The 25,717-nt window shown below is 38.3% G+C and overlaps 1 protein-coding gene across 1 annotated transcript; it reads left to right on the top strand.

Annotated features, from left to right (window-relative positions):
* Nucleotides 1-785: 785 nt before the first annotated feature.
* LOC137277373 (major facilitator superfamily domain-containing protein 4A-like) lies at nucleotides 786-15,879 on the top strand. The gene is made up of 4 exons (XM_067809077.1): nucleotides 786-844; nucleotides 13,458-13,552; nucleotides 13,993-14,278; nucleotides 14,786-15,879. Exons 2-4 carry the CDS (start codon nucleotides 13,487-13,489, stop codon nucleotides 15,877-15,879), a joined length of 1,446 nt encoding a protein of 481 aa, XP_067665178.1. The 5' UTR covers nucleotides 786-844; nucleotides 13,458-13,486.
* Nucleotides 15,880-25,717: the final 9,838 nt, after the last annotated feature.

Consider the following 25,717-nt stretch of genomic DNA (forward strand, 5'->3'; position numbering starts at 1 on the left):
GCTATTATGTTTTTGGTTCAGTCCCATCCGGGATTCGAACCCGCACTCTCCGAGTCAGGCACCTAATCCCCAGAACACAAAGTCAGCCGCCTAGCCCGCTCAGCCACTGCGACTTCCATAAAAATAAAAGTCGAACAATTGGTAGTCTAGACTATGTACTTTGGGCACCCCTCTGATGAATGTAAATTGACACGGCTCCCACGGGAGAAAGCTGATTACACGATGCCATTTAGAACGTTAAGGCGTGAGCTTATTCCAGTGTTATGGTAGCAGTCTGTAAATAATCAAGTCTGGAGCAGACAATCCAGTGATCATCATGAGTATCGATCTACGGAACAGGGATACGGTGACATGGCGGTGTCAAGAGCCCGAGTCAGCAAGACAAACCACCCGATCTCATTAGTCCCATTCCATACCGATTCTACCCGGGATCTTCGTGTATCTATTTCATTTCTGTTCTGGTAATATTACTTAGCCTGAAATATATACAACAGCTATGAAATCATTGTAATTGATATAATTCTGACGACAAGCATCTGTGGCATAATCATCATGCAGTACAGTACAACAGCGCACGGGCGTGGGTGCGTGACAGTTTTACATTATAACATATCATGTGTGGTCATGTGTAGCATTTCATTTATGTGACTATGCGGATGTTAACTTACTCATTATTTGATATGCTTTGTGAGCACACATGAGATGGCACGCCGTGTGTTGGTTTAAGGATTAACTACCGACATCTGTAGGGCGTTGGGAAATATAAAAGAGACTCTCGAGTTACACACGAACTGCGTACTGTAAACCTGCCACGCGCTTTTGGGGGAACTGGGAACCGCGCGAGGTGAGTACCAAATGTGCGTATTGTGGCAATGTGATTGTGAACTAAGCATTGCATGGAAACTGACAAAGTAGTACAAACACAACAATAGAACGTTCACTACGAGCTTGTTCGCTATCACAGCCTATGCACAAGCAACGCGATTGACTCAGGGGAGGCAAATATAACAATCGGCGTGATCCTGTGTCGGTCGATCAGTCGATCGTCAGTCTGCTTTAAGCGCAGATCAAATAGCGATTGAGACGTTGTAATGCAAGGCTTCCCTAGCGTTGGAACGGTCGGGTGCGTAGTGTCTGTTATATATCATCAATATTTTAAATAAATCCGTTGGTATGAAATTGTCATAGGACAGTCAGTTGAAGGTCACGTGTGTTCCGTGCTGCTTAAATTCAGACTATACCAATCACCATAGGCCCCACCCATTTTGCAAATTCATTATAATTCCCTCGTGTCCTCATTTATGAGTTATTTATGTGCTAACCTCATAATCACAGATCTCACCTCAAAATCACAGATCTCACCTCGATCATAATCACATATCTCACCTGAAAATCACATATCTCAACTGAAAATCACACATGTCAAACAAACCTCTCTTCATACAGGCACATCGTACACACATATAGGTCTCATCTCGTATATACCGTGTGCCTGACGAACATACACCACACAGTTATTCCCTCGTATACATATCGCGTCGCCTAAGTCTGTGCATGACAGATAAATCACGTCGTTTTGTATCCATGCTCTTGTGGATACACACACATACATCGATGACAGATATGAGATCCAGTTTTGCCACATGTAGGTTGAACCCAGGCGGTGCGCAAGACTTCACGCCACTCACCTACCTTTTCTGTTTTGGGGCTCCAGCGAATAATCCATAGAGAACGAAAGGTGTGTTTTCTATTTTGTTTCCCGTGACATTTGGTCACCCTGGCATGAGTGGGACATTTGGTAACCCCTTTACCAGACGTTTTCCCAGAAATTATTGAGGAAATCTTTGTTTCCTAATACTGATAATCAAATTTCAAAATAGATGTTACATTATGAAATAAGTTACTTGGTTTGACATTAGGTTTCAGAAATGAACCTTACTACATCAAGAGTTGTCTCCCCTGGTGGAGTGGACGGCTTCCTATGATGAGAGGGCAGATTTGACAGCTGAAGAGAAATAAAGCTGGTTCTTGATGGTTTTGACAGGGGCGTGGCTAATGCAAACTAGATAACTGGTAAACATGGCGTACCTCTATATGCAGTATACAGAACCTTGAAGAATATTCAGTCAGGAGTTGGGACTGAGCACAAAATAAGGTCAGGGAGGCCAATGAAGTTTAATACGACGGATGCGACTTGGCCAGCTAGTGAGTAGGGGAGCAATAAGAGCGTTCAGAATATCAGAGATGAGATGATTAATGGAGATAGTCCTCAGTTAAGTAATGAAAGCCTTAGACAAGAATTACAAATTAGCTAGGTGAAAAAGTGACAAAACACCCCTCACCATTTATGAAAGATGCAGAAAAAGAAAGACATTTAAACTGGTGTTGGCCCCACGAAAATCAAGACTGGGATAATGTTTTGTTTTCTGATAAAAGATCTGTCTGGCTTTTTCGACATTGTGAAAATGTAGACAAAGGATTCCGTGAAACCTATCTAACAATGCCCAAAACATAGCCCGACATTTCATATGTGGTGTAGAATATCATCCCTGTGGCTCTTTGGCGTATGCCTACTGGGAAGTTAACGAATGGTGTGCACTCAAGTGTAACGAAGCCTTTTCATTTGCCAATGGTTCATTTGCCGATACGCTTACCCGGCTCTTTGTTTATGGCTTACAAGCCCGATAGGTGTTAATTTCAAATTGCATGTGGTCAATGACTGACGTTGTGCATTGCATAATGTCATTAGCAGACAGGCAGGCAGACATATAGGTGTCCATAAACTTGGTAGATATGTGTGGCAGAACCCAAAGTGGTGCCTTTAGCTATTTGCAGGTTTTTGTGGTTTATCATTTTCTGGGTTTCCATGGAAACTATTCGGACTTTGTCTCAAAATGGAGGGACGGGCTTCGTTTCCAGAGCACAACTCGAAAACCATTTCATATCTTTCAACAGATCCTGGCAGCTATATGACACGGATCTTGAAGTGGTGCCTTTTGCTGTTTACAGACATATGGCATTTATATTTTTCATGATTTCCATGGAAACGATTCAAACTTAATCAAGTAACTGTCAGATGATTGGGGCCGGGGGATATGTCATCTTCTGATGACTCTTGTCTTTATTCTTTACTCAGTACAATGTGCTGGTCATCGGCCGTATGTGCAACAACAAGCCCCATGCATTATACAAAGACTTTTGCAAGTACAACAATGCCGTGAAAGCAATACAATCGATGTGGTAGAGAATTTATCCAAGTGCGTCCCTGTATGAAAAAAATATGACATTCCACAATCCTAGATGAGTATGTTTATACTACCAAGTAAATGTACAAACGTCTAAGGCAGACCCCACTGGAAGCACAGCCGTACATCACACAGGAGTATGTGCTAAACCAGCAAGGCTTACATGATGATACAAGCGATCGGTATTGCAAAATAATCATCCATGTGTATCCGAACACGAAAGCTGTTGCATTCTACGTTTAATGATGTCTAGTTTTAGGATAATACATATACATAAGTATTAAGAAGACCTGTGCAAGTACAACAAATACATACAATCAATATTCGTAGAATGTTTATACAGGTGTCCAGGCTGGGAGACCGGCATGGGATATATGCCATTCCATGATCAATGATGCATAATTTTACACTGTGGGGTAGGTACGGGGTAACAGACCATATCAGCTGCTACCTGTGCAGCATGGGTGATATACTAGACTGATACAATATCAATGGTACAGCGATGATATACCATTCCACATTCAATACTGCTTAATTTACAGTCTGGATATAGGAACAATTCAAAGCTAAGTCCTATATGCAGACATAAAGATTATACCTTCGAAGTTCAATGACACCTAATATTACACTAAAGAATGGACATAAAAAAGTTTTAAAAGGGCATATACAAGTTCAGCATGTACACACAGTCGGTTTTACAGGATCATTATTCAGGTGTAATGGGAATGGCTTGAGTGGTAGCAGTTATAACAGACTATATCAAATTTAACCTATTTTACCGAGGCTACCAATACAAGGCATCAAGACCTTGAAAACAGAACGATTCTTAACCGGTAATTCATGGAGTTTAACAAGGTACAGGAATATCGTGGCACAGAAATAATACTTTAACACATCCTATACCCGAGTGCATGAAGATCTGTTAAATGCAGCAGAGAAAATATGGTCAGGCCACTGTCAATGGTATATGGATGGCATTCTGCAAATGCAACAGTGTGGTACATAAGACCAGTACAGATGCGCTGTAAGACAGGAGGCTAATACTAAGTTAATTAATTAACGAAGCCTATATCCCTATCCCTTATAATCTCTATTACTTATTCAATAAAAACGTGTCACTTAAGCCACTCAGTAGTTAAAACATGTTTAATGGTTTTGTCCACAGGTCTTCATTTGGGGGGGGGGGGTGTTTGTCCACAGGGGGGTTGGTCATACAATCTATGCTACATAGTATTTATTCTATACGAGAACTTTTTACGAAGGTTGGAGGCATGGAAATATAGCAGGCCAAGTTTCCAATAACCGATTCGTGTTGGGACGACATGAGTATGTTAAACTTTGCCATAGCTGGAAATTGAGAGTATTTAAGACGTATGCTTGTTTGGTGGAGAATGTCATAAGTTACACAAGTCAGCATTGCTGTAAAAACAGTTCTTTTTGACACAGTAAGTGCTCATGTTATTATTGGTTTTTAAAGGAAATTGATTTCATTGTTGAATTTTGAGTGATATGTTCTGTAGATATATGTATTTCAATGATTGCTAGTTTAGATTTGTAACTAGAATTGTTCGGGGCTGTACCCTCAGAGGGGGTTGAAGTATTGTAACAGTATTTTCTTCCTGACAGGGTACGTAATTCCCAAATAATTCGATGTAAATTTAGGTCTACAGGGGTTTTTTTACTCGTAGTATTCATGTCATTTTAATTTTGGCTAGCATTTCGTACACTCTCCAGCGGTTGAAGGATAGTGTAAACCCAACTAGGGTCCATACAGGAAGCAAAGGTACTGTAAGTCCCCGTGGTTCCTATTATGGTTATCTACCTTCAGTCGTTGGCGATCTATAGCCTGTGTTTTATATTGTATTGTCTGCCTTAATTACTAGAATGTTTAACTGTTCCATGCTAGTTTCATACCCTGTATCTGTGATACCGTAGTATTCTTCAAAATGTTTTCATTTTTCTGATATATATTGTTTTCGTCACGAAATGACTGGGATATTGCCGATGTGACGTTAAATTACAACTCACTCACTCACTTACACAAGTCAGCAGTAAGCGATGTTCAGTCTCAACGTATCCATTGTTGCAGACTTTACAAAGTCTTTCATGCCTTAGGATATCTGAATATCTTCCAGTTTCAATGGCTAGTTTATGTGAGCTGCATCGGAACTGTGCAAAAGAAATTCTGAATTTAATTATGGTTATAACAGAGAGGTAAAACAGAGAAAGTAAGACTAACATTGTAACAATTACATTCAACAGAATCAGACCCCTTGATGATAAATAATGAAAGATTCAATTTCAATTTAGTATCACCTTTATTTGCATTACATTTATTCGCCTTATCTTTAATAATCAACAGCACAAGATAATAGTGACTAATTAATCAATGTATTATCGGCTAATGTTTGATCGATGATCGATGTTTTTTTTCAACTCAGCTGATAATTCCCCTGATGTTACTGTTGTAAAGTGTATAGTGCATCGCGTGTAATGCATTAGCTACATCTGATCTGTGTTAATTGTTAATTGTTGCGTAACGCACGCGGGAAATGTCAAATGGGAACATTAGTCAGCTAATCGGTCTGTTGCTTGCCACGAATGATGCGTGTTATAAATTCGTTAACAGAGCGTTAAGAGGCCGGTGACAAATTGCCAAGCGTAGGTTTATACCACCAAATACGGATGCCAAGAAGGGAGTAAGGCCTTGTATTGTTATGCTAATTAGTTGCCTAAGGATCAAGGACTGCTGCTTCTTTGGTAGATGTATGTGCTTACATGTGCTTTGTATTAAAGTCTATAATTGTATCTGAATGTTTACCTTAAGACATACTTAAAGTATACCAATGGTAAAATGGGGTTTCACATGTGAACATGTGCGCTCACTAAAATTAAATTAATATCAAGAAACAGTCTCCCACGCCACAGAAGTCTGTTCGCCGTCGTTTCATTTTTTAACACACGCTCTTTGGGACGCGAATATATGTGTGTAAACATTGTCTAAAAGTATACATTCACTGCCCTTGCAGGTGAATTTGGAACCATCTACACGCTTGCAGGTAAATTTGGAACCATCTACACGAGGCCAATGTAATGTACATACATGTCGCTTCCCAGAAAAAATGAAAATTTAAATTTCTACACGTTTTTCTAGGCTAAGATATCTGTTGGATGTTTGCGTCAAAAGGAGTTAAATGATGGTCTAATGGTCATACATTTACGATTACAGTTACAGTGTATTCTTGTACATATCCAGTATATTCACACTCAGAAAGGGAAGGGAACTATGTGTTAATTCGACGAATGCCCACGGCTATTTAGAAAAACATTTAAGGATAAAAATGAACAAATCCCAAACCAGTAACAATGCATATTTCACGTAATTCATTAATGGTAGGTTGTTTGCCTTCCCTAAATGACGTCATCACTTGACAGACAAGTAGATCTACTACACTCGTGGAACGTGGTTTTGACACTCATGATATGATGTTATTGACATTGCCTTGTATTGTTTGTACAGTTAAACACTCAGGTGACTGTCATTATTTGGCACATCATTCAAAAGGAGGTTGACACACATATTCGTGCTTTCATTTACCCCCAAATGTGATAGTATGAGCACCTTTGACATTAACAGGGTCATGTGGAAAATAAATTTTAGCGTTCTCCGTATACCGACATAACTACCCAGGATGAATCGGATACTTTGCTCGAAGCTGGACAAAGGGCGTGGTTAGAAACTGGTCAGGGTCAGGGTCACATTCTGACCTATGAAGGGTTGGATAATGAATTTTATCAGAATGAGTGAAGAAAAGGGTTGGATAATGGCCGGAAGTCTGAAACACTGACCAGTGAACCCTACTGTCTGTTGATCTCAGGGAAGGGAAATTAACTCTTAAAGGGGCACTGATGCTCAGCAATTTCCGTGGACTGGTGGAAACTTTTGTTATTGTTTTTCTCCCATTAGTACCCACATGATATGCCAGAATTCGTGTCTAGTTCGTGACCTCTGTTGCGCAGTCTATATGCGCAATTGAGAGGTAATTATAGACAGATCAACTAAAGTGAAGTTATTTTAACATCATTACAAATGTATTATGAAAACAAATGAAACACTTTGAAGGTTAATAATCTGCCAGTGGTAGAAATGGTCAAAAACTATTAGGACGGACAAATAACGAAGCCAATGTACGTCACTATATATATTTTGTCTCACGACCTCAAATAGTTTATTGTCATACTTGTATGATTTTTGAAAATTAATAAAAGAACACACGGTCTGCTTATACTGATAGTAAATTTCTAACATGACTGTAACATTTAAGCATTGTATAGACTGCCAATGTGGATCCTATTTCACACACATACGCGATCTAGTGTGTTTTCTGTCATATAGATTCTACTGAATGCTACAACAAATAAATGAAAACAAAATGCAAATAATGAATTTAAAACAGACCACTACCTTGTTCAGGAATGTAAAAGAACGATATTCCATTCATCTGCAGCTGCTAACTAATCTTACTCTATGTCGTGTGTCTTTCAACAGTCTAATATGCGAAAAAGTGACACATCGTTTGGAAACTTTTCACACTGGTGTATACATAATCTCACTGGTCACCCAGGACAGCACACCTGGCAACTAACTGTATGATGTCCGCCATTAGCCAATAATGAGCAAGAATCAGTCAATCAAGGCAGTAGCGGGTAATCCCTTGTAAGAAAGTTGTTTTCTTAACACTCGTACTTTACGACAGAGTGTATTCTATCGGTTAATCCTTTGATCGATGTTTGTTTTTTGTAACTCAGCTGATAAACCCTCTTGCATCACTTACATGCACATATTACATAACATGCAATACATTTACCACTGCAGACCTTAATTTATATTGTTGAGTATTTACTCCAGACATTCGAAATGCCAAATGGGAACCTGTGTCGAGTAATTTTAGTGGTGTTACCACTAATTATACCCGTTATAAATTCATTAACTGACCACCAAGTGAATGATGACACGTGCAGGTTTATACCATCAAACGCGAGTTACAGCAACGAATATGTAATCTCTGTGTCGCATGCAGCCTGCAAACACTTATGGGCCGAAACTGTTTTGTTTCATAAATAGCATTTTGCGGATACCAACGGAACTTCGTTGTTACATTAGAAATACACATAGGCATTTGCTCTGTACTTGGGTAAAGGGGTATAATCAGTTTTTAACGTAAGAAAAAATTCAGATTTCTCTACCAATGGCAAAGTCGTTGTTATTAGTTTGCGAATACAGATAAATCTACTGTGTGTTTTATTATAATAGATAATAAACCAGGGTCGTAGCTACCAAAATGTTCGCATGATGTTTGCTATGACAGCTGGGCCAACACTCAAAACTATCTAAATATAAAGCTTTGCAATCTTTCGGACTTATATGGAACAAATGACTTGCTACGTGTATGTAGACATCACATTTTCACATGACATGATTAAATATCGAGGTAAAAAACACAGTAACCTGAGTGGTGTTACCACTAATTATACCTGTTATAAATTCATTAACTGGCCATCAAGAGAATGATGGCAAATAACACGTGTAGGTTTTGACCATCAAACAGTAAGGAAGATGTATTCCCTGTGTCGCATGCAGCCTGCAAATACTAATGGGTCGAAACTGTTTTGAGGATACCAACTGAACTTTGTTGGGTAAATAGGTGTGATAAGTTTTTTTAGGTTAGAAAATTTTCAGATTTCTCTACCAATACCAAAGTCATTGTTTTTAGTTTACAAATTGAAATAAATCAACTGTGTGTTTTTGTTATCCTAGATAAAATATACCAGGGTAGCTACCATAGTTACCAAAATTTACGTATGATATTTGCTATGACAGCTGGGCCAACACTCAAAACTAACGAAATATAAAGCTTTGCAATCTTTCGGACAGAAACAAGTGGCTTGTTACGTGTCTGTAAACATCATATTTTCACATAACATGATTAAATATCGAGGTAAAAAAAAAACAGAAATAGGACAAAATTGGACCATTCACTATACCATCCAACCATCCGAAGAAATCTGCACTGCTGGGATATTTTGTTACTTTGTTATTTTGTTAATTTCAAATAATGACATATAATGGGCATCCGGCTTCTGACTGTTTAGGTGATGAAATTCTGCTAATGTGGACCGGAGCCCAGTCCCTTTGTCCGTCACGGTCAAGGGAGCGGACGCTGACCAATTTGCAGTTTGGTTTCGTAATTAGACCGTTGGTGAGAAACATTATTCGCTCCGCATCAGTGCCCCTTTAAGTAGATGAAAGTCACGTCATGGAAGCAAATAACAGGTAAGTCTATGCATTCATCCTACCTAAAAAGTGGTTATTTTAAATCACAAACCTTAACAGTGTTTTGTAATTATAGCTGAAAACATTGCGCCCCTCTGTAATAATGTTAAATTTATTGGACTGCATTGTACTTTCTAAACTGGAACGATTAAATTAGAGATGTTGAACAGTATCATATTACTTATATATGAACTCCGATTCATCGTATTACCAGGGTCAGTGGGTATGATTTCTAGGAGCAGGTTTTTGCAATATTCCAGCAATATCAAGGCCAGGGACACCAGTGTATCCATGTGGAAACTCGAACTCGGGTCTTCCGTGTGACGTGCCGGAGCGTTGAGCATTAGGCTACCCATCTCCCTTAATGGGTAATAGAGACCGAGCGATGGAACTTGATAGTAAGACACAGAAGTACCGTAAGCTTACTGCTTGGACTTATTAAAGGGGCACTGATGCGGATCGAATAATGTTTCTCACCAACGGTCTAATTACGAAACCAAGCTGCACATTGGTCAGCACCCGCTCCCTCGACTGTGACGGACAAAGGGACTGGGTTCCTGTCCGCATTAGCAGAAATTCTTCACCCTAAAAAGTGAGACCGGATGCCCATCACATGACGTCATTTAAAAATATCCATGGTATTCCTTGTCTGATTGCAACAAAATATCCCAGCAGTGTAGTTTTTGTGTTTCTTTTTCTGATGCCTGGATGGTATAGTGACCAATTTGATCCTATTTCTGTGTTTTTTACCTCGATATTTAATCATGTCATGTGAAAATGTGATGTCTACATACACGTAGCAAGTCATTTGTTCCATATAAGTCCGAAAGATTGCAAAGCTTTATATTTAGATAGTTTTGAGTGTTGGTCCAGCTGTCATAGCAAACATCACACGTACATTTTGGTAGCTACGACCCTGGTTTATTATCTATTGTAATAAAAACACACAGTTGATTTATCTGTATTCGCAAACTAATAACAACGACTTTGCCATTGGTAGAGAAATCTGAATTTTTTCTTACGTTAAAAACTGATTATACCCCTTTACCCAAGTACAGAGCAAATGCCTATGTGTATTTCTAATGTAACAACGAAGTTCCGTTGGTATCCGCAAAATGCTATTTATGAAACAAAACAGTTTCGGCCCATAAGTGTTTGCAGGCTGCATGCGACACAGAGATTACATATTCGTTGCTGTAACTCGCGTTTGATGGTATAAACCTGCACGTGTCATCATTCACTTGGTGGTCAGTTAATGAATTTATAACGGGTATAATTAGTGGTAACACCACTAAAATTACTCGACACAGGTTCCCATTTGGCATTTCGAATGTCTGGAGTAAATACTCAACAATATAAATTAAGGTCTGCAGTGGTAAATGTATTGCATGTTATGTAATATGTGCATGTAAGTGATGCAAGAGGGCTTATCAGCTGAGTTACAAAAACAAACATCGATCAAAGGATTAACCGATAGAATACACTCTGTCGTAAAGTACGAGTGTTAAGAAAACAACTTTCTTACAAGGGATTACCCGCTACTGCCTTGATTGACTGATTCTTGCTCATTATTGGCTAATGGCGGACATCATACAGTTAGTTGCCAGGTGTGCTGTCCTGGGTGACCAGTGAGATTATGTATACACCAGTGTGAAAAGTTTCCAAACGATGTGTCACTTTTTCGCATATTAGACTGTTGAAAGACACAAGACATAGAGCAGGATTATTTAGCAGCTGCAAATGAATGGAATATCGTACTTTTATGTGGATATTGATGGATACATTCCTAAACAAGGTAATAGCCTGACCTTGTTGCTCGAACTTTCGTCTGTCTTAAATTTAATATTTGCATTTCATTTTAACTTATTTCTTGTGGCATTCAGCAGAATCTTTATTACAGAAAACATGCTTTAGGTCGCGAATAGGGTGTGTGTGAAATATGATTCACGTTGGCAATCTATACAATGTTTAGATATTAAAATCATGTTAGGAATTCACTGTAAATATAAGCATATCGTGTGGGTTTTCTTATTAACTTTGTTAACTTTCAAAATGCATACAAATGTGACAAGGAACTAATTAGGTGTATAAGACAAAATATAAAGACGTAAAATGACTTCGTTATTTTTCAGTCCTAACGGGATTTTTCATACCACTGGCAGATGAGTAAACTTCACGGTGCTTGATTTGTTTTCATAATAACAAAGTAAAATGACTTCATCTTTGTTGATCAGTCTAAACATAAACTATCAGTTGCTCATATGGGTGGCACAACAGAGAACACGTACCAGTCACGAATATTGGGATATCATCCGGGTACTCACGGGAGAAGCATCAGTGCCCCTTTAAGTGAACTATATGTATCAACATGCCCACGCATCACAGCGTCTACAAGGCGCTAGAAGATAGCGTGGCAAATCAAGGGTACTCGATTACACAGTACCAACATCAGGTACAATATTTGAAGCCCATTTCTGGTGTCCCCCGCCGTGACTTTGCTGGAATATTGCTATAAGCGGCGTAAAATTAAATTCATTCACCCACTCTCCTCAGTATTTGTAAAGATATCACCACAAAGCCAGCTTAAGCTGAACTCAATGTTGAGACTCCACGAGGGCCATAAAAGTCTGGAGAGTTTGGGTGCAAACAAATACGTTTTTGGCATACAATTAAAAGAAAACTTACTTCATTTGCGTACAAAAAGTCTCCTAAAGACGATTGATGTTATGAAATATTAATGATATGAAAAAGGAGGAGTTGGTTAGATTAATTAGGGCACACACATTGTTGTGACAATGGTGAGTTTATCCACATTTATAGTCAGATTCAGAAGTCAGGTTACCGTGACCAGGGATAATCTATATATAGTCTTCCCTGCCATGACAGCTGTCGCAGAGTAAACCATATCAAGATATTTCTTTCAAGCTTCATATATTCATATGAAATAGAAGCAAAAACCTGTCTCATTTGTCTGTTTAATTAAATTCAACACACATTCGGTGTATCCCCTCTTATCATAAACCCCACCCGGGCAGTATCTTTGATTCTCAATGCTATCTGTAAATGTCAATTAACACCTCCCTACGTTGGCAGATCTTACGTATGTGTCTACATAGGTCAGCGACCTTGCACCACACGACGCAGTATATACTCTTTTGACGAGAATGCTTTCGAGCGTGTATATGTGCGGATTATAAATATGCACTATCTTTAGTGTCTATATAACCTGACTGACATGATCAGTCGGAGAGAGGTAACAGTGCAGGAGACGGACCCCGATCATCGATTGAGGCGGACGGTGTGCTAGTCGTGTAGTCGACAAAGGCCGTCGCTTCACCAACATCTACGTCGACCGTGAAGAATCGCCGTCCGACATTTTCATGTGTTTAGGCGACAGTCTTTGCTCCAGCAACACTGGCCAATCGGTAGAGGTGTGGGTTCTGTCACATAATTATCATCAGCTTGTACCATTTCGACCATTATTCAATACATTGTATCGTTCACTGATTTGATAATGCTCACAATGAAACATGTTTCACGCAGTGATCACGCAAGCTGCACGAAAGGCAAGACGCCAGCACCAGAGGCGACTGTCTCTTGTTCAGTGCTGTATCTACACCTCTTCTTCTCTTGCCTCACATGGATTATTTGTTCCTTTACACAAGACCGGCGATATTATGAGCGATACTATAATTTTATTTGAATTTTGTATACAGTATTTTATGTATGTGGACAAAGGGATACTACAGAAGTACTTATTGTGTCGTGGTGTCTGCATGAGTAGAAAAGTAAAGTATCATGCAGGAATTCCGTCTCCTTAGCCCTGTTTATGTTGTTATGTGCAAATGATATTAAACCCGTGTCTTTCTTACTGCTAGGTCGAATCAGGTATCTGCTAGGTATCAAGATGGTGAAAACACAGTGCTGGAAGATACTTCAGACAGGGTGGATATTCTGGTCTTTGGTCATGGTGGTAAGTAGTCGTATTCGCAAGAGCTCTCTTTACATAGGACCGTTCAGCGTAGGTCTTCTAGTAAATGAGTACCAGTAAATGGCTCTACCCACGAAACGTTGTTCCTAGTAATCGTTGATCATGTGTTGTCAATGGTATAAAGCATTCACAAAAATAGCTGTGGTAATAATCATGATGATGTTTCATGTAAACCTCAACTACGAAATACGACAATGTCATACTTTGGCAAAAGCGGACACACACACCCACCCCACCCCCCAACACACACCCCTCTCTCGTCGCGGAAACATGTTAGCTTAAACGAGCTAAAGCATCCATGTAACATCTTTTTAACATAATCCCTTCATTACGGAGGAACATGTACGCAGCAATTATCAGGTATTCTACATCTTAAGCTGGTACTGGATGTGAGAAACATAATGTCGAACTCCTCTTTGCAGGGTGTGAGCGACTCTCTCCTTGGTCCAAGTCTTCTGGAACTCCAGTCTCTGCTACAGGTGGACCTGCAGCAACTTAACTTTGTCGTGTTGTCCACCGGACTCGGTGACTTCGTCGGCGCTATTCTAGCAGGCTTCCTCAGCAAAACGTGTACCTGTGACTTGAGACTGTCGGTCTTTGTGCTGCTAGGAAGTCTCAGCGTTGCTCTGTCTGCCGTGATACCCAATTACTACTACGTGTTGACCTTGTTCACATTACAAGGCTTTCTCAGGGGATTTGTGTACTGTTGTAAGTATGTTCTAATGTCGCCTGATATTTGTTTCTGATATAGCTTCTTTAATTTTAACGGATGAATTGCTTGTTCTTGACTGAGCGTCATGATTGCACAGGTGCCCCAGTGCTCGAAGGCATCGCTTCGTTTTTTCGAATCTCGATTCGCCTCTATCACGTTTTTTTTTGTTCGTCAGCACAATGACTCTAATCGTCACGGAACTAAAATCAGTTTCACTACGGGCTGTCCTCACAATCCAAACTTACACATCAATGAATGTTTAAATTATGTTTTTGTTAATTATGGGCTTCCACGCGTTTTTTTTTTGTCTCTTTCTATTCAAAAGCACAATCGTGTTTGGATCTTATATTAACTTCAGCGCTTTTTGTTCAAACTGAATCTGACAAAATGAATGAATCTTGGAAGTGTAAACATTATACACATCCTGGCATCAGGATCAAACTACATTAAAGCTAACAGTAAGATATGCCGTTACCGTTTCCTTGCATTTTATTCTATTTCAGATGCAATCGAAAAATGCAACATCCTGTGGAGACAGAATAAAGGTGTTCCATTTCAGTGTATATTACTCGGAACAACCACTGGAGGAATTATCTCGCCTTTGTTCATCAAACTATTTCTGTGTATACCATATGATCCCGAGACGTCGTACGTCACCTCCACCAACGTCAGTTACATCAACGTGAACATCAGTGATCTGAAGCACACAGTTCCCTACAAGCCAAACACACACAGCTCCGAGTTGTCAACGTCTGCAAATGCGTCACACAACGCAACTTTATCAACGTCTTTCAGATGTTTACCCCAAGACGTTTATATCACATATGCTTACTATGTATTGGCGATTCTTGTTCTCCCACCTGCAATAGCATTCTTTGTCTATTGGAGACAAAACATGGGGAAATCATCCGACGATGCTGTTGATGTGATACGGGAAGATGTTACCAATCACGAACCCAGACAAACCCTTGTTAAACTGTTTTCCGTATTATTTGTCATATTGTATTTTCCCCTTCTTGGCAGCAGTGTGATGTATTCCACATATCTAACCGAGTTTGGTGTGAAAGGACCACTTCACTTAGAGAAACCCAAAATGGTTATGATGACGTCTTTGTATTGGGGTTCGTCGCTTCTCGGAAGAATCATCGCTGTATTTCTCACCCCGTTTATTGGTGTAGAGAAACTCATATATTGTTCTATGGTCCCATTACTTATTGGTGAAACAGTTTTGGTTTTCACAGTACAGTATTCTGAAGTTATTCTGTGGGTTTGTACATGCACAATCGGACTCTTCATATCGCCATATGTTGGAGCCGGATATGCATGGTGTGCGAAATATGTGAAATTTGGTCCTCGTATAATTTCCGCTTCCGGTGCCTCCCTGGGTCTGGGGGCGATGGCTCTGCCATTTATTGGTGGAGTTATGTTTGATGTTTTTGGACCTATGTCCTATCTATACTTATGTTACTCATTGTACATTTTTGTAGTTCTTGTGTTCTTTACAATGGTTATACTAACCAGGAAAATGAAAGCTCCCTCATTAAAATTAGACGTGGATGTGGATACGTGCCAAGAACGCCTTAGTCCCGAAAAATAACGTTTCTCTTGTGATAGTTTTAAACTAGTTCTTCAAGGTCTGTCAACCGTAGTAAATAGTTTCTATTATTCTATAGTATCCCTCCATCAACGGGGACACACATGTGTGTTGATGAAAACACACGCTCATTCTACGCCCATGCTTTCGTATCAAAAGGGATGGCATGTGGCAAATGAATGTACAATTTGTAGTAAGCTCAAAATATTGATTTCATTTTTAGCGTTTAGCAGTGTTTTTACGATCATCTGATTCGAAAACTGAAGGACTGTGCGAGCTGAACAATGAAACGTGCTTGTGAAGTATGCCTTGCAATATAATCCTACGTTTCTCCTATTATCATAGTTCACTTTACAGATATCTGTTGAATAATACTAAACAAACATTAAACAATAAACAATTAATCACAATGCAGACGATTTTACGCTAAAAATATTTCTTTTTCTTCTCAAAATATGTTGACCCAAATTTACTGAAACGTATCAATGTTTTGTCTGCATTATATGTTCAAAGTGATCAAATTAAGAAGAAAATAATATATATTTTTATACATATATATCTTTTTATGTCTTTTTAAAAACCGGTTTGTGATTACGATGGTTTGTAATTGTTTGCCTCATCTTTGTCTGTCTGTTGAAAAACGTTTGACTACACATTCAAGTGAGCTACAATGTCGTGTCACTTTATTTTTACTGTTTTCTTTATTATATCTCGAGCATGTAAGCTGCATGTAAATGTGTCAGGCAGCAACAAGGCTTATCACAAATGATTGTTAGAACGTATCGTGGGTTCGATCCCACTATATGAAAATGCAAATCATGATATCAAAAACACCCCCTTTCGTTAACTTACATCTGAATTTGGTAATTAGTAAGGGATCAGACTCGTTAATTTGACATTTTAAAGTAAACAACGTCAGAAAGTGTGTTAACAACAGGTGCAACCGGATACAATATTTCACTGAGGAGATTTCTTGATTGATTTTCACATTTCCAAATCGTAGAGATCTGTTCTAGCGTGAGGAACCTTTCATATTTTGTTTCTCACAGTTGGCACAATATTTATTAAGACAAAAGCCATTTTCACCTTTTTACTTGTTTAAGAAACAAATGACAGCGGAGCATCACTAACTTTCCTACGTACATGACAAACATTGCACAGCCGTTGACTATTGAAATATTTTATTGTCTTTCAACTGTTTTGATATTATGTGGTGATGTTACGTAGTTTATTACGACTAATGTGTGTATCCCTGTGCACAAATATACGACTGTCTGGTGCAAACTGTATAATAGCATTATGTTATGAATAATATTCTGTGATAGATGGTAATTGTTAGAACATGGTTACCATGACTATGATCATATGATTGTCTCCCCTTGACTACACAGGGCTGAGGAGGACAGCATAGTTTTCCAGTCACACATTGTGACACATAACCGCAAGAATTTTCTACATCTCATTATGCACTGTATTTCTTCTTTCAGCTTATATGGGACAAGATATTGTGACAGTGCACAATTTATCATTTTATTTTTCATAATTGTATATTTTTCTCTGTGTGTGTAGTTTGTATATATTTGCCACAAAATTGACATTCATTTTGAAGAGTTACTAAGAGTGAAATGTCACTTCTAATAGCCTTTATGTCATAGCACTTCGCAAGGATAATTAACACAAGGCATGCATATACCATTGAACGTGTCACCATAAAACTCAGTCTATTGTTTATTGTACCGGTAAATTTCTAAATGAATAGTTAAAGTATTGTAAGGTTATTTTTTTCTTATTTCTAAGAGAGTGCGTACCTCCACAAACAAAGTATATTAATACTGTCCACCTTTGTAATCGTAGAATACGTGTCTCTTTAATATTTGTGTGATTTCCAATTTGCTAACAACTGAAGGAATGATGCAAGTCGAGTTAGGGCCCATGCAGGAAGGAAATGTACGGTACGTCCCCACGGTCCCTATTATGGTGATCTATCTTCAGTTGCTGGCAATATATAGCCTGTTTTTATCTTGTATTGTCATCTATTGATCTGTTTTAGATCTAATTACTAGTTTTAAATTCGTGTCTTTGATAATCTAGTTATTTCCCTGCCCTTTATCATTATCATTATCATTATCGTATCATTATTCATTATGCATAAAATTGATTGCTCCCGTCACGATATGGCTGAAATATTGCCGATGCGACGTTAAATATTAATTCACTCACTCATTCTCTCTTAATGACGACTGTATAGACCACAACTGTAATAGATCCAGTCTAATTAGCCCCAATTACTAATGTGTAACGGTCATGTGACATAATCAGCGGTGGGAACTAGTTTGACACCCAGACCGACGTTATAAAACAAACCGTAATGAAGCTGATGTAATAATCCTGTCGCGGTCACGTGACTACCCTCCCTAAAACACGTTTCGGCCTGTCCAGTCAATAAGTCAGACTGATCGCTGACTTAAGGAATTCTACATTCAACGTAGGTCCTTTTGTACAATTCTACATGTTATTTTAACTTTTGTACAATTCTGCATTCTATTTTAAGGTGAGCCCTTTTAACAAGTATCTTGTTATTAGGTTATTTAAGGTCATGACTGAAATGTATTACTTGTGAATAGAAAGTGGCAATATTATGAGTTTAGTGTATTCGCATGAACGTTGTCATCCATAATATCTCAGTCGTTATTTCAATATGTGAATGAACTAGATGTGCTGTCATGGATTAGTTCTGTCCTCACTGCACTCATGTATGGACACGCTACATATACTTTACATTACTGACAGTGAACTAATGTGGATATTTGATTGAGTGGCAAATATCATTCATATATGTGTCATTTAATGGCAGCAGAGCCATAATTGAGATGCCCTGTGTGTGAAAATGATTTGTATGGATGATTCCCGATTATGATAATTATTTGATGTTAGGTTGAAAGAAGAAATATAATAACAGTTAAATATACAAGCTCTACCGCTTGAAATGCCAATTCTCCATCAAAATTGTGTAGATCAGATTACTGTTTTATCATCTTTTATGTATAAGTGTTTATGTACAGCGCACGTATCCGCGCAGTATATGTTGAACCGTCTCCTTGATTGATCACTAACTTAAAGAATAATACATTATATTTTTAAGGACTTAAAGTAATCATCACATGGCGACACCGGTAACAATATTCCGAATGTTACATATCGCCAACTTCATAATATCGAACTGTTTTTGTGTACATCCAACAGTTCACAGAAAACATGACATTTTTTACAGAGCAGTTGTTTGACGTATATTGATTTTTGTGATTATCACATCTTGGCAATAAACACTAAAATATTCTCTTGCTCCATTGTGTGCTGAGGCGTGGTTCGAGTCGCGCAACCCTTCTGAGATCATCCATAGACCTATCCCTTTATTGGGTCATAACCCAATGATGAGTACAACCGTTTGCCAATGCTGAATGGTAACAGAGCTTCATGGATACAACACGTGACAACATGTCAGTGCTAATGTATTCCAACAATATCCAAGTAAGGGTGAAACACCTAACATGTCGTCAGATTGTTCGGGTGGACAACAGCGTTACAGTATTGTTCATAACATATATCACGTTCAGGTTCGATTATTTCCAGGAAACTGTAACGCGTACATATCACTCATGCTTCAATGCTGCAATAAACAGGTACCCCAGTTGCAAGCGAATAGTGTGCTTACTAAATATTTGAATATTATGCTGATTCTACCTTCGTCGCGAGCAGCTGTGAGGGTGAGTTCTGCTTTGATGTCTTGCCGCATGTAGTACAAGTTATGCATCTTCAAACCACACGTCAATATGGGCGACAACGGTTTCCTTACGTTTTATTCTATTTCAGATGCAATAGAAAGGTGCAACATCCTTTGGAGACAGAATACAGGTGTTCCATTTCAGTGTACATTACTCGGAACAACCACGGGGGGAATTATCTCGCCCTTGTTCATTAAACTCTTTCTGTGTGTACCATACGACCCCGACCCCGAGACGACATACGTCACCGACAACGCCAGTTACATCAACGTGAACATCAGTGATCTGAAGCACCCGGTTCCCTACAAGCCAAACACACACAACTCCGTAAATGCGTCAAACAACGCATCTTTATCAACGTCTTTTTGGTGTTTACCCCAAGACATTTATTTATATCACATATGCTTACTATGTATTGGCGATTCTTGTTCTCCCACCTGCAATAGCATTCATATCATCTATTGGAGACGAAACGTGGGGAAATCATCCGACGATGTTGACGATGTGATACGAGAAGTTGTTTCCAATCACGAACCCAAACAAACCCTTGTTAAATTGTTTTCCTTATTATTTATCATATTGTATTTTTCCCTTCTTGGCAGCAGCGTGATGTACCCTACATTCATAACGTTATACACTCAACGTTAAAAATGTCCCGCAGTAAATGTCAAAACTGGATTTTCCTCTACTGTTTGACAAATATTAGATTAGCTACGCCCTGACAAATGACCTAAAAATTGCAAATATGGGAACGCCCTCAAGAACATTCAATTTGAAACAAGAGGGAAAGAGGTTGTCGTCTAAATATTGAAAGTTCCAGTGTCTTCGTATGAATCTTGTCGTGATGGTGTTTTGCTGAACTAAGACACGTATCAAACAGTGTTGGTACTGATTTCACGCCACGGTCAGCATGTATTGCACGTGCTTAATCGGCAACCCACTTGTAGCAACCAAGTGTATTCGTCCAGATTACTTGCCCAGCCTGCTCGTCACAAACGCGTTCACTGCGCTGGCTTATCTAATACTTGTCAAGTAGTATGACGTCAAATGTCGATAGAGATAGATAATTTAAGCTTTAATAGGTGTTCGGGCAACTAGGCCCATTTACACCTTATCTATCACAAAGGTTTGCTAATTTCCTAAACGTTTATCAAGTATTGAAACTGCCACAAGCTTTAATATAAGCTAGAAGGACATTCTGAACATCAGTGAGAGCGATATTCTATGAACAAAACAGTCCAGTCAAGGAGATATCTATATTGACTGATGTAAGTGATTCCATCATCGCATTATGTTGAGGGACATACTTTTGGCACTGCTGAAAATAATGTGCAATGTGGAGAAATATCTTTGTTAATAACATTTAGATAGGCACCAAGACCGCAATGCCCAAGACGAACTTACTGATGGTACATAATTCTGCAGTAGAGGGCAAATTGGACTCATCCTGTTCCAATCCACCAAAGTCTAATGCAGCTTTTTGCCAGTCTGTCAGCTTGTTCATTTCCAAATATCCCAACATGAACAGGTATCCAAAATTCAAAGTCTAACAGATCTTTACTTATGTCATTAAACAGATCGAGTTTAATATTGATCAAATATTGCCTTGCTGAGGAGGAGCCAGTCAGACAGAATCACTAAATATGAATCTGACGCAAAGCTTCAATGATGTACAAGGTCTCGGCTTCTATGTCAGAATTTAACAAAACATGAATGGTTTTACCATTGAAATACTGTCTTGAATATATCAGCAATTAGACAGTTTGACTACATGTATTGTGAGCAACAGGCGCAACTGTCTGCCATCAGTTTAGCGTAAAAATAATATTTCAAAACACCTGAATATTCATTGAATATAGTCATTCATTTAGGATATAAACTTCTAATTATGTAATTATTTTTCAAAAGCGAATTCGAATTGATTGTATTATTGAAAACAATGATAATGAATCACAAAACGTTTTGGCATACTCGCACCTGGTCAATCAATTTTCTGTTTTGTCTCTAAAAAACGACAGAAACAAATTCAATGAACAAGACAGTTTCTGTAAATATGTGTGCCTGTACATTTCATGAAATGTATAAATCATTTTCATTATTGTTATCAGTTTTACTTATAAGGTTGAATTAAATCGCTGTTTACTAACCTGTTCATATGAAACTGCAATATTAGTCCCGACGTATTGAATATTATATATCACAGGAACTAAAGCACATGTCGCAGTAATGGCTACGTGTGATTTTCTAACACTTGTGTATCTAGAGGTTTTCATTTAATGAGTCAATTTCCCATGTACATATTATACAAACACTCAAAAGCTTTCAAAGAATAAAAACGCATACCCTATATCCATACAAGATACAATGTTGATCAAGGATATTTGTAGATACTGAAATTAGTTTAAAGAACAATACGCAAAATATACATCATAGTACTGAAGATGCAATCGGAATGGTAGGGCCATTGTGTTTACTCTTGTTCAACCGATCCTCACCCCAAAGACATTGTCTAATATGTGCAACAATGTTGACGTGTGACATCACTTCTCTGACATTGGTATACAGGGTTTGGCGAGAACTCCTCCCTTGATTCCGGGATCGTTTGTAAATAAATATGAGATGTAAGTAATCAGAATGACTATGACTATCTGGGTATTGTTGTCGTTCTGCGTGATTTTGCGTCAGTCATAGCGTCACGCTGCACAGAGACTTTGACATATACTAAAGAAATATCAAACGATTGCGTTGCATCTACTATTAATTTGCTATTTCTCGCAACGATACTCTTCCCTTGAATATTCTGAACGCATTGGGCCAATGTAAGCAATGATTAGACGGCTGAATGTCGGGAAATTTCCGAAAATGTTAATCAGTGCAAAATCGGAATCTTTCCTTTTACATTTGAAACAAGCGCACTAAACCCAATAGCTTTCGTTTCGTTGTATCTTGACAGTTGGTATTGGTGACAAAGACCAATTGCAATTTAATTCTAAGACGGATTTGTAGTAGTTGATTATGAAATATACGCGATCTAATAGGCGTCTCAATACCGGCCTTCTCGAAACGTGATTTTGTAAACACTATCCAACTTCGGCATTCATGTGTAAGTGTATTTTCGAAAACATCCCAACGGATTCTGGGTTCATCGGCGACGTGTCAAATTTATCATTACTGGTTGAAAACTTGATATCATTGATCGTTAATGTTCTTTTTTTTCTTAATTCAATACTCCCAGTATTTATCCGATTTTTCATATTTCAGAACATACGGCAAATGTTATGAAACGACAAAGAGTCAAGATTTTCCAAGTTTAATGTAACGTTCATGTTTGTGACATTGCTAAGATGTCGTCTGGTCTTCGCATGTGGTTAGGCACTGCGCATGCGCATATCAGGGAGAATTTACTATGAGGTTTTCTTTGCGAGTAATCATTGCGCCTTACTGTAACATTAAATTGTGTTGTGAATCGCAGTTTTGTATCGTGTGAAAATGGCGACATTTACGATGAAGAGAGGTTATTTTAATTTTGTCTAAGATAATAAGTGGACGGTATCAGTAAACAGGGAATTTCACGAGGAATTCACAGCTGTGAATTGTATTTGTGTGCGTGGTATATTTATTTTATTTTATTTCAAAGTGAATTTTGAAGAGGAAGGATATATATGCCCCTGTGGCATGTTCGCTCGTCACATTGAAAGCCCGAGTTTGATTTGTCACAAGGGCGCAATGTTTGTCACAATGTAGAAGATATTACGAAACATAAACATAATCGCAAGGATTTTCTGTATCTCATGATGCACTGTAATGCCTCTTGTACCTTATGTATAATACAAGATATTGTGACAGTGCACAATTTATCATTATATTCGTCAAATTTGTATATTTTATTTTCTATATATGTATTTTGTATGTATTTGCTACAATGTTGACATTCATTTTGAAGAGTTGCTGAGAGTGACATGCCACTTCTAATAGCCTTCATGTCATAGCACTTCGCAAGGATAATTAACACAAGCCATGCATACACCATTGAACGTGTCACCTTAAAACTCAATCTATTGTTTATTGCACCGGTAACTTTCCAGTTTGCTAACAGCTAAAGGAATGTTGTAAATCCAGTTAGGGTCCATGCAGGAAGGAAAGTAAGTCGCCATGTGCCCCGTTGCTCAAAACAACCTTAGCTAAGATCAACCTTAAGCACTAAGGTTAGAGTTACGATCACCTTAAGAAAAATATACGCCTGTTGCACATAATAACCTTAGGGCAACCTTAACTTGGGCTCCAACCTTAGCCGTAACTTTAACCCGTGGATCCCGATTTTTTTTTTAGGCGCTCATTTTCATAAGGTTTGAAAAGTGAACGTTGTGCGCAAATTGCGCAAGGGTGGTCCTGGATCTGTACATGTGTACGGCTATAAAATTACACAGTAATGTAGAATATTTAATTTCCTATCCGTTGGTATAAATATAACTGCGACAACCTCAGGGATTTGAGAAATAGATACTGCTAAATGTTGTCCAAAACTTTTGTGTGCATTAAAAAATCATTAGATTTCTCCGCTTTCATCGTGTACCAATAAAAGCACTCTGCTACGATTTTTTAAATTCATCATCTTTACGAAAAGTGTGAGCGAAGAAAATACAGCCTAATGTCAGAACGACATAAGTGTATATGAAATGGATTTATGTGTTAATGCACAACGTTATACGCTCAATATTAAAAATGGCCCGCAATAAATGTCAAAAATGGATTCTCCTCTATGACGTTCACAGGGAGACGATGCACGCATAAAGATAAGGGGGCATAATCCCGCTATGCTTTACATCAGGTCAGTGTAACTAAGATCACATGGAGAGAATTTGCTGTGAATACGGACAGTATATTTTAATAATGTTTTGTACACAGTGAACAAACCTATTCCAATACAAAGTTCCCCAATGTGAGGGGAGACTTTTTGGTAGTTTCACAGTTTATAAGGAAAGATACCAATGTACTACATAAGAAATCCATTTGGATAGCAATAGATAATTTAGTTCTTAGATTCCCAAATTCTCCTGTTTGTGAAGATGTATTTTGATTAATTTTGCATCACTATTAATGGAGTAACAGACACATCTCCAAATGTAATGACATTATATAATAACAGAACTGAAAATGATGCAACATTTTAGTTGACGTCATGGCATTTTGTGCATTTTGTGACGTCGGAAAAAGACGAGTCGGATTGCTGATTAGCATATATCTCACCTAATTTCCATTGTATATGTCAAAGGTCTCGGCTTCTATGCCAGAATTCAACACTCTTTAGACAAGACGAAATAATGTCTGAATATATCAACAATTATACAGTTTTACTACGTATCTTATTGAGAGCATCACGTGCACTTGCCTAGCATCAATTTAGCGTAAATGAATATTCATTTAGGATATAAACATTTATGATTATATTATTTCTGTTCATAGGTATGTAATGAAAGGTAAAAAGAGAGAACTATTAGATTGTGTACGTAAGGTTTGTCCAAATTAAGACATGACCTGTTATATATTCTTAAGCAGTTTTCGTATAAATGTTGAGTTAAATATCCTAGTTGCTGTCAAAATATGTTTCAAAACGTTTTTGTCAAACTCGCACCAGGTCAAAATACGCAAAATATACATCACAATACCGAAAGTGCAATCGGAATGATATGGACATTGTGTTTACTCTTGTTCAACCGACCTTCTCCTCCTCAAAGAAATTGTCTAATATGTGAAACAATGTTGACGTGTTGACGTTGACGTGACGATTTCTTTCAAATTGGCGGCTTTACTGACAAAGGGTACATCGGATTTTGCGAGGACTTTTGCCTTGATTCAGAGATCTTTTGAACATAAATATGAGAGGTAAGTAATCAGAATTATCCTGAGTATCTGTGTATTGTTATATGTTTTTTACCGTTTACATTGTAAATGACGGAAGAAGCCAGAAATGCCGATAAGTACCGTTGTCGTTCTGCTTGATTTTGCATCAGTCATGGCGTCACGCTGCACGGAAACTTTGACAGTTGCTTATGAATCAT

Source organism: Haliotis asinina, chromosome 3 (assembly GCF_037392515.1).
Source record: "Haliotis asinina isolate JCU_RB_2024 chromosome 3, JCU_Hal_asi_v2, whole genome shotgun sequence".
Classification (NCBI taxonomy): Eukaryota; Metazoa; Mollusca; class Gastropoda; order Lepetellida; family Haliotidae; genus Haliotis; species Haliotis asinina.